This window comes from Rhagoletis zephyria, unplaced genomic scaffold (genome assembly GCF_001687245.7).
Source record: "Rhagoletis zephyria isolate East Lansing unplaced genomic scaffold, Rhagoletis_zephyria_1.1 Rzeph_scaffold_00015, whole genome shotgun sequence".
Lineage (NCBI taxonomy): Eukaryota > Metazoa > Arthropoda > Insecta > Diptera > Tephritidae > Rhagoletis > Rhagoletis zephyria.
Window position 1 is genome coordinate 207,991 of NW_016157099.1, and position 10,855 is coordinate 218,845.

Sequence of the window (10,855 nt, forward strand, 5' to 3'; positions counted from 1 at the left end):
ATCGAAGATTTTGTATTTCTCGAAATTACCGTTATATGGGATGTGGGCGTGGTTTTTGTCCGATTTTTTTTATTTAGTATGCCGTACCAAGGCCGACAACTGTGCCAAGTTTGGAAGAAATTGGTGCGGCGGTTACCAAGATATACACATGTAACCATAAGTGGGCGTGGCTACGCCCGTTTTCCAAAAATTTATAATATTCTTATTTTTCGTCTAAAAATTGTTGTAAATATCAATTTTGAGTGAATAATCTTCAGTAGTTACTAAAATATCGCAGTTTTCGTATTTCTGAAAATTACCGTTATATGGGAAGTGGGCGTGGTTACAGTCCGATTTCGCCCATTGTCAATACCAACCTACCTTGGATTAACGGAAACCTACATACCAAATTTCGTTGACATATCTCAATTTTTGCTAGAGTTATCGTGTACACAGGCGGACGGACAGACAGACATGGCTTAATCGACTTCTCTATTCATTCTGAGCATTTATGTATACATTTGTCTATATCTATCTGATTCGTTTTGGCTGTTACAAACAACCGTTATGTGAACAAAATTAATATACCCTTGTGCACAAGTGCGCTCGGGTATAAAAATTGTGGAAGGTGCCGCCCGGGAACAGCTTCCTGTAAAAAAAGCACCTGGAACAGATTGAATATGTTGTCGCCTGTTCGGAGCTCATCATCATTGCGGTTTGCACTGTTCACACCGTTCTGTTGTTTTAACCATTATTGTTTGTGCCTATGTCGTTGTTTGCGTCGCTATAATTGCTCGCGCTGCTACTGTGAGCCACCACCAACTCTTTCGTCGTCTCAAACGGGACCTCTGCCTTCCAATTGTCCATTGCAACTGTTGCTCTAGCCTTTTCCCGTTCGTGTTCCAACGTTAATTTTAAGAGTTGAATAAGTCGAAAATTTTGTCGCCCCAGCCGTATTCCTCGAGGCGCAAACTATTTCATGATTCTACTTTGAATGCACAGAACATCGTAATTTTCTTGGGGCAGCTCGTGCATCTGCTCACCATCGTTGTCAGTGTCGTTGTTTGCACCTTTGCTCTCACCATCGCCGCTGTTGTACGTGGTACCAGTGTTGCCAGGTCTCCGGCGTGAGAAAACGTCCCTCTTGGTCTGAAAAAACGTCATTTCCTACCCAAAAACGTCTTTTTCAATTGAATGTACAAAAAATTGTTCTTATTAAACTTTTATTGTATACAAAGGTACATCCCTAACCGCCAAAATAACGTAAGCGTCATTTTTTTCAAAAATTTCTTTTTGATGCAGAAATATTCCTTGAGCATTTAGATGCATTTCTGCATCAAAAAGAAAATTTTGTCGCTTACGTTATTTTGGCGGTTAGGGCTCGATATGTACGTAATGTATATTAAAATGTCATTTCGACAGAGCACATTTAAAATTCATTGTAAACTGGTCGTTAATATAAAAATCATTTTATACATACACTTGTGATCACCTGACTAAGTCATCGATAGTTTGATCGATTTTGGCTGTTTCTCTTTCGTTTATTTATGTTTATTATTTTTCCATAAAAGCCAAGCTCATTAACAAACAAAATATAAATCCACAAAAATTGTGCAAAAATTATAAACAGTCTGCAAGTTTTCAGCTAGATTTTCAACTATTTATTCAGAGTTTTTAGAATTTTTGTTGAGTATGCAGTTTGATAGCCCATTAAATTTCAGGGCAATAATGTGCAAGTTTAAAGGGGCTAAATAATCGCGTTGATTTTTAATAATTTGTTTTTTTTGTAGACATTTGGTTAGGAGCTCGGTTGTCGAAAATGCTAAATTACGGTCTGCTAAGAAGGAGCATAGCAATAGTTCCATTCAATATCAAAAAATTGTTACAAATTGTTGCTAGTACTTGCACGTTTTTACTGGGAATGCATTCAATAACCCAAAATATTTGCAAGAGGGAGCGAATTCGAGAGCGTAACAACCCGAGAGAGCTGCAAATTCTTGCAACCATTATTAAGAAAATAATTCAAAATCAGTTCTACTTATAAGATTTAGTAACAAAGAAAAATTACTGGGAAGTTAAAAAACGTCAATTTTTTACACAAAAAACGTCCAAACGTCAACAGGGTACAAAAAACGTCCAAATGACGTTAAAAACGTCAACCTGGCAACACTGCGTGGTACAATCACCTTTAACGTTTCGAGCGTAACTTCGTTGCTCGACTTTCAACACTTACTGCCATTGTACCCTCTTTTTCGAACAGGGTCTTTTGTAATCTTAGGAGTTCGATCTCTTTGCGCAATAACTCGACTTTTACTTACTCAGCTTCAACACTACCGCTGTTGCGGCCAGACGCCGCGTCGTTATTCGCACCGCTACTCGCTCAATCGACGCTTCCCTTACCTCGGGGAAAACGGACTCCAAAAGTACAGCTACGTGCACATGGTAAAATATTTTGCATGTATGCCGCACCATCGCTGTCTACCACATTTTTCGCACCTTCGTTACAGTCTGCACCATTTTCTTTGTACGTTGATATTCCCATTGTCTCCCCAGATGCGACAACATACGCTGCCTTTTTCTACAGCCTTAGCCTGGCGGCCAACGATGCTTTTGAGCCGCTTGCTTGACGCCCACGGCGGCACACCATACTTTTAGCTGCATCAGTGAATACTCTTCTGAATTTTCTACATCGCGTTCCATTACGTAAGAAAAAATAGTGGTATTCGCCAAAGTGAGCAAGTGGCAAAATACAATTCAATTTGGTGAATACCACTAATGTTTAATTAATTCAACGTTTTCAGTACTTTGCGATCACTTTAATATATGATGGGTCAAAAGACCACTTCTGATGAAATATTCTAAGGGGTTATTAAAACACGTCCGGCGTTCTCGCTATCAAATATCGAATGAATCTTTATTCCGGTAACGGTTTACTCTGCCACTTATGGTATAGACACAAATCGCCCTATGCCTAGTTTGCAATAACTTAACTTAATGCTTAGTGCAGGTATACTATACACTCTTACACTTTCAACTTCTGCAATAGTTATGTTAGTTTATGTTAGTAATTTATTTTTATTAGTAACTTTCTTATGTATCACGTATGCATGTACCCATGTATTTACGTGTGTACGTATAATTGCAAATATATAGAGCTAGAGACATACACATCGCCATCATTATCGCAAAACGCCGTATTGGATATTTTAGGCAAGTTTTGCTCTAACTTAGCGATCGTTATAAGTGAACTTAAAAATATTTTTGCTTATATAATATATATTATATTTGTCAAATAGGACTTATATTATTGATGATGGCGATAAGTGCTTAGCGGTAATGTAATGTTAAAAAACTATGATAAACTTGCATAAATAACTTACATACACATGTCTCTTTTATCTGCAGACGTCTCATGGAAGCTGGCATTAAAGAGGAGGACATCATTCAGCTCGCTGAAATGGGTTTCGAAGCCTGGCAAAAGAGGTATGAAAGTCGGACAAATTTGCCGCATAACAACGATTCTCTCTGGTTCCTTCGCGATTGTTCACGTCAAGAGGCTGAGGAATTACTGAAGGGTGCCCCTACAGGCACATTCCTTATACGTGCTCGTTCTGCTGGTCATTATGCATTGTCTATTGTTTGCAAGAACGTCGTAAACCATTGCATTATCTACGAAACGGAAAGTGGATTTGGCTTTGCTGCTCCTTATAATATTTATGTTTCTCTGAAGGAACTAGTGGAACATTATGCCAGCAATTCATTGGAAGAACACAACGACACGCTAACCACGACGCTGCGAATTCCCGTAAAGTATTGGCATGCCAATAAGGAATCGCTAACGAAGCAATTGGAAGAAGAACTGGAATTGGAACAATTGCAAATTGAAGAAGAGGAGCTGCAGCATCAAGCCGGACAAGAACAAGTACAATTACAGTTGCAATTACAGCTGCAGCAACAGCCATCGTCTGCGATTCCAATACCAGGCAGTGAGGCACTAGATGTGCAAACACCACCCTCTTCGTTGAATTCCGTCTCTGGTGGTAGTGTCGCCGGTGGCAGTTTCAGTGCCAACCAAAATCAATCGCAACCATAATAAAAACAACAGTAAATCGCATCAGTGTGGAAGCTTGCAGGTCATGCTTAAAGCATTTGTGATTGTCGAGCTTCCATTCGCAATCCCAGGCCTACTTAGGATTTAAACATAACATTCGAATGCGAAAAAATAAGTTGTATTCTATATGTCCAACTTTTGTGATGTGATGATGTTGCAATTTTATTAAGCATAGCATGGGTAATTTGTTGAAAGCATGGCTATTTTGCCTAATCCTTTTCAAATTTTAGGTGTTATCTGTATAGCTAGCTTTAATGTTAATTCAGGTGAAACGACACTGCTTCATATATAAGCAACTCGCGCATTTAACCCGGCGATAATCATGTAATTAGTCTCTTAGTCTATAAAGGCAGTTATGTTTTGATGTGAGCGCTGTTGTCACAGTTATCATGGTGTCGTGTGTCTTAGGCCTAGGCCACGCAATAAGCGGCAAAACGGCGAGCGGCTGAGCGTCTTAAAATTAAAGCATATGAAATACTTTTGAAGTGGCCACGCACTGAGCGGCTGAGCGGCATTTATGTATGGCGCCTTTCAGCTGCTCAGCCGCTCGCCGCTTTGCCGCTCATTGCGTTGCCTCGGCCTTACGGTGATCATCAAAATGGTTATATAAATTATTGCTATACAGATAATTGTGAAGAAAAAGTAATATTGAAGGGAAAAGGATAATGTTGTTTTGTATTTTTTACTATTAATGTACTTTACTTTTACTTATACGATGAAGATCTGAAAGTAAAGTCGCCATGTTCTATGCAAAAAATGGGGTGAATATGTAGTTTTGCAAAATACATTTCTATCGTGATATGTTAACCTGTTAAATTTATACAACAACCTGAAGTCAACATATGGTATAAATATGTATAACAAAATATCTTGATGCAATTCAGTTTAATGATAAACATTAAATGTTACTCTCGCGACGGCGTATCTCTATGCTTTACTATACATACCTTGCCGCTTTTTATTTTCCTCTGTATTAGATGCTATAACTGTTAAAAAATCAACCCTAGGTATGCCATAATAAATCACGAACGGCTGTTAATGCCAGTAAGCCAACAAAAAAAAAAAAATGATAATAATTGGATAATTCGAAGTGTATTGGTCTTAGGAGAAGGTACGAAATTAATTTTTTATTGCAAATAGAATAAGTTTATGTTATAAAAGCTTGCTGTGAGCGAAAATATTTTACTTTGTAAATAAAGATAACTCCTGGGATGCATTCGACAACCGAATAAAAATGTGTAGAGTTATTTAATAATTGTTATGTTAAGAGAATCGTCAATCTTTTGTCAAGTTTTTGTTACGAGTACCGTCTAAAATTTACCTATAATCTACTCTTTTTTTAACATTTTGTATATTTTTGCATTAAACTACTAATATAATTAAATTTACATAAAAAAATTAATATTTTTTTTATGTGTCGTGCCACTGTTGAATTGTGCATACGCATATTTTTCGCCCCATTTTCTTTTGGCCTCCATACGTATTTCCTTCCGAACTTACATATGTATTCCTTTTTTAATTCTGTATTTGGTCATAATAGCGGAAAAGAACTGCGTAACAAACAGGGTATGAAAAGTAGTGGGCGAAAATAAAAACCAAGTTATTGCTTGCTGTGTATATAAGCGGTGGATATGTGCGCTAAATAATACATAGTGCATATGTATAAGTAAATAGTGCATACATATGTATATAAATGTTTTATATTTTGTATGAAAATTTGCACGAATTGAACAACTTTTGACTGTATTGTATACTTTTGGCTAAGTTAATACGAATAAACGAAAACTAAAAATTTTTGCATTTATGAAATGGGTTGGAGTTTAAACAGTGATTGGTTTTTCATATGCATGTTAGTTAGTTGGTGGGCGACCGGTAGGTCTATTGTGCCCCTAGCTCATCACAACCAGCCCCAGGGTGTCTATAAACTTCTTAATATACCCCGGGAACAGTGAGTATATGTGCTCATCTCTTGGTCAGACGTGCCCTATGCTCCTATACCTCCTGCGCGCAACGGCCTCACACTCCATAAGAAGGTGTAGTGGAGTTTCCCTGGCCGCATCGCAGAAGCGACACAGGTCGCTGGACCAGATACCTAGTTTGTACAAGTGCCCTCTGGGCCTACAGTGGCCAGTCAAAAATCTTGTAATAACTCTCAGTTTATCCTTTGAAAGATTCATGAGTAGCCTGCGTCTTATCAGATTTTAACCTCCTAATATGCTTTTAGCCGGACGTTGACCCATAGTACCACGCCAGTGCAGTTCCCTCAGTTTGCAATTGTCCCTTCTGAGCATATCCTTTATGGTACTGGATCCCACTGCCAGAAAGGGCTCAGGTCCTATCGGGGTCGAGGAAGCGGCTATTCTGGCCAGATGATCAGCCTCCTCATTTCCTGCAACCCTCATGTGCCCAGGTGCCCAGATTAGTTGGATATCATTAACCTCCGCCAGAGCATTAAGCCTCTCGACACACTCCAAAACAAAGGAGGACTTTATCTCGAATGATGAGAGAGCCATAAGTGCCGCCTGACTATCACTTAGTATAAGGATCTTTTCATTCCTATAGTTCCGGCTAATGTTAATCTCTGCCCACATACTGATGGCATAGACCTCCGCTTGAAAGATGCTTGGGAAGGTTCCCAGGGGCACCGAAAGCTTCAGCTTAGGGCCGTACACGCCTGCTCCAATCCCCGCAGGTGTTTTAGAGCCGTCAGTGTATTGTGCTCGCCCGTATGTGCCTTTCCATAACAGAGGTACACCAGGTCGCCTTGCTGTAAGTGTAGGTCCTTAAATTCCTTTTGAAGACAACCTGTCTGTTGATATCGTTCCTGGGGATCAAAGCCAGGGGGAGCTGGGTACCTATCTTGTCCTTGTTCCTAGATGATAACACCTTGCCTTTGCCGAAGCCCTCCCTCGCAAAGTTAAGGAGGGTTCGCTTTGCAACCTGTTCAACTGAGAGATGCAGTGGCTTGAGTTCCAGCATTACCTTCAGCGCAGCCGTCGGGCATGTGGGCATTGCTCCCGTAATGCAAACACATGCCAGACGTTGAAGCTTAGAGAGGGTCTGCCTCACCGTTGCCATAGTAGTTCTGGGATACCAAGCCACCGCACCGTAAGTCACTATCATGGTGTCCAACTGAGGATCCTCGGAGTGCACCCCAGGATTTACCCGCTAGACGTTTGCACACCATCATCGCTTTAGTGGGCTTAGAGGTGACTGCATCAACCATCCAAGGTCAAGTTCCTCGGCGGTGGCAATGGCGTCCGGAAAGTGGGCCGAGAGCAGGGCAAGTGCCATTTCCTGTTCAGTACCTGAAAAGGTCCCCTTAGGTAGCCTAATAGCCAATCTGGCGCCTGTGTTGTCCCTTGCCAAAGCTTTATGAAGCCTAGCAGCTGCAGGAGTGGACGCGATGTTCTCACAAAAGGTCCTGAAGCTGCTACGCTTGGCTTTTCTAATCTCCTTTTGGTACTTTGTCAGACTGACTGAGTATTCCTCCCAGTTCCCGGTGCGCTTTGCCCTATTTAAAAGTCTGCGCACCTCCTTCCTAAGAACCGAGAGTTCCCGTGACCACGAGGGAGGCTGAGCCTTCCCCTTAGGCTTTGACACGGGACAGCTGGACGTAAAGGCATCTAAAATAGTGCCGTTCAGCCTATTAACCCTCCCCTCTAGCGCCATACAATCCACCTTTCTTTGCTGTACCTCCATCCTGGGTAGGTTCAGTCTAAGTACCTCTTCATATTTGGCCCAGTCTGTTTTCCTGGGGCTTTTCTTGGGGTAACCTGTCTGACAAACAGCTCCCAGTGCAAACCGGATAATCCTGTGATCCGACAGTGAGGGCTCAGATGAGACCTTCCATTGAACGATCAGAGGAAGAGGACCGGCAACCCTTTTCACCACCTGGACGAAGGAGGTCAGACTGCCACTGGGTATTCACGTCGATGACGTAACAATTCCGACGGTGAATAACCCGAAAATCCTCGGAGTTACCTTCGACAGTCTGCTCTCCTTCTCGGCGCATACAACCGCAATTGTCAACAAAGTACAGAGCCGCAACAATGTCCTCAAGTCGCTGGCCGGCAGCACTTGGGGCAAAGATAAAGAAACGTTGTTGGCAACATACAAGGCAATTGGCCGGCCGGTTCTGAACTACGCAGCGCCCGTATGGTCGCCGGGGACTAGCAGGACGCAGTGGATGAAGCTGCAGACCTGCCAAAACACGGCATTACGAACCGCGACAGGATGCCTCCTGATGACGCCTTTACATCACCTTCACGACGAGGCCCAGATGATCCCGGTAAAGGAGCATAACTTAATGCTTTGCAAGCAGTTCCTCGCTGGGAGCTACAGACGTGGCCATCCCAGCGGGCAACTGCTCGCGGAAGAGCCCTCGCCACGGCACGTCAGGAGGCATCTTTACGAACTGACAGACGAAGTCCAGAGGTATATTAAACAACCTCTGGACCTGACAACCTGTGAATGCCGTTCTAGGCACACAACCACCGGACGTGGACGGGACAGAACTTTGTCTGCCTCGGGAGACCCGCACAACAATAGCCCAACTTCGCTCTGGCTATTGCAGCAGGCTCAACAGCTACCTGAGTAGAATCAACGAGGATGTGCCCAACCAATGCCCGGCATGTGGAGAGTCGCCACATGACTCCCGGCACCTCTTCACATGGCCTGAGAATCCCACTCAGCTAACGCCCCTGTCCCTATGGACAGCCCCTGTGGAAGTCGCACACTTCCTGGGCCTCCCCTTAGCTGAAATAGATGACAACGATGATGGATGAACCGTCCCGAACGGGGCTTAGTAGCCGCTACAACAACAACAACAACAAGAGGACTGGCCAGTCTGTTGCTGAGAGTGATGTCAAGAACTTCCTCTCTGACCCTAGTAATGAACGTTGGTTGTGAATGCTGAGGTCTTCGCTAATAATATATTCTACTAGTGAACCCGCATGACGTTAACACGCCAAATTTGAGTTTAATGTTTTAAATAGATGGCAACACTATTCACAAACCTTAATACATATTGCAAATGTTTCAAGTAAATTCGTTCATCCTTTTTTGAACGAAGAGAGGTCTCAAATGGCGTCGGTTTTTCATTTCCTCAAAATTCAAACCACCGTGCACCATTTTTGTAACTTCAAAAAATAAAACCTTAATGCACATTTAGAATGGCGGTGCTGATCTGATGACCTTCACATTAACAAAAAAATTATTTACTTATAAAATTTAACTCAAACTAATTATTTCGGTATATTATGGGTTTATTCGAAAAAAACATATATTCCCATTAGTTATGGAACCTGAACTCATCATGTGACTGTCTTCGCAGTAGCGCATCCTGTAAACCGAGTTCTCCAAGACCTTGTTGATGGTTTCTGGCTCTATCGTAAGAAATGCCCGCCATACGCCTAAAAGGCCTGAGTCGTAAATAGATCATTCGCATTATATTGGTCCTTCACGGCATGGCACAAAAAAGTCGAAGGGCGTAAAATCGAGGCTCCGAGGGGGCCAATTAACTTCATCGAGACTGCTGATAACACAATTACCGAACTTTATCGCTCAAAATAAAAATCGAATAGAGGGCAACCCTAACAAAAAATATTTTCAAACAAAAGTTTTATTAAAACTCTTTCTTTTGCCACTCATATTTTGATATTTCATTAAAATGGTGCAAAAGATAAATAAATTAGGTTTTTCAAATAGGTGGCAACCTTCTGCGAAGCATTTTCAAACAGAAATCTTTTAAAGCTCTTTCGTCTGATACTTTGATACATAATTCAATTACATGAAGAATTAAATTGAATTTACTTTTTTTTTGCTGGAGTGTTGTCTGCTCTCCGAGCGACGTCGGCCCCTGGACCAGCATCGACTCTCGGAGCGGTCACGACTCCCTGAGCGACGCCGACTTTCAGTCCGATGCCTGCTTGCAGAGCGATGCCTGTGCTTCGGGAGTAATACTTCTACTCCCTTGAGGCCTTCCGAACGATGCTGCGCCTAATCCACGCCGCCCCTGCTGGTGCTTGGCCTCTCATCTTCTCTGCCGTGTTCTATGAAGAGGGCAGCCTCTTCCTCGGTCAGGCTCTCAAGGACGCTACCCCTGCGTCTGGTGCCCTGTTGATACTGTTTTCGCAGCAGTTGCTGTTGACGCTGTTGCTACTGTTGTAGCGATAGTTGCAGTTATGGCTGCTGCTGATGTTGTAGCTGTCGTTGTCGCTGTTTTCGCGATTGTTTTCGCGCTTGCTTTAGTGTTTTTGTTGTTGTTGTTTTTTGTTTAGTTTTATACACCTGTTCGTACGACTGCCTGCTCGACGAGGCGAGCTCAACAGTCAATTAAATAGAAGGGGATCATATCTCGTCCGCCGCGCCAGCGCCCCATGTCGCGGTAAGGCCAACGTTACTCCTCGATGCGGACCGGTGCCGAAGAGGCGCCGTTATAATACAGCCGGTTTATACCCTCCTGGCTGCAAACCGTCCAATAGGTACCCTGGATTAGGAGGTGGCATTTCTTAGTCACCGTTCGCCGACAGCCCCAATCTGGAGAAAAGGCAGCGCAAGAGCAGCGACCGCGTCAACGATGCCCCAGACCAGAGACGGACTGGTCGGCGATTCAGCTTAGCCCCCGCACCAACGGCAAGGTGCATGCCCTAGTGAAGGCTGCTCATATGTATGTATGTGTATTTAGAGATCCCACTATTTAAAAGTTTACCATTTTCTGAGGGAGTGATATAAGGGCTTTAACAACTAAGCGCGATTAAATAA

At 42.7% G+C, this 10,855-nt stretch overlaps 1 protein-coding gene across 1 annotated transcript in view; it reads left to right on the forward strand.

The window, feature by feature from the left end:
• Nucleotides 1–4,920, forward strand: part of Pi3K21B (phosphatidylinositol 3-kinase regulatory subunit alpha) — an 11,096-nt gene extending 6,176 nt beyond the window's left edge. The window contains exon 3 of the mRNA XM_017612460.1: nucleotides 3,385–4,920. Within this exon, the coding sequence (XP_017467949.1) occupies nucleotides 3,385–4,072 (688 nt within the window). The 3' untranslated portion in view covers nucleotides 4,073–4,920. The remainder of the gene's footprint in view (nucleotides 1–3,384) is intronic.
• Nucleotides 4,921–10,855: the final 5,935 nt, after the last annotated feature.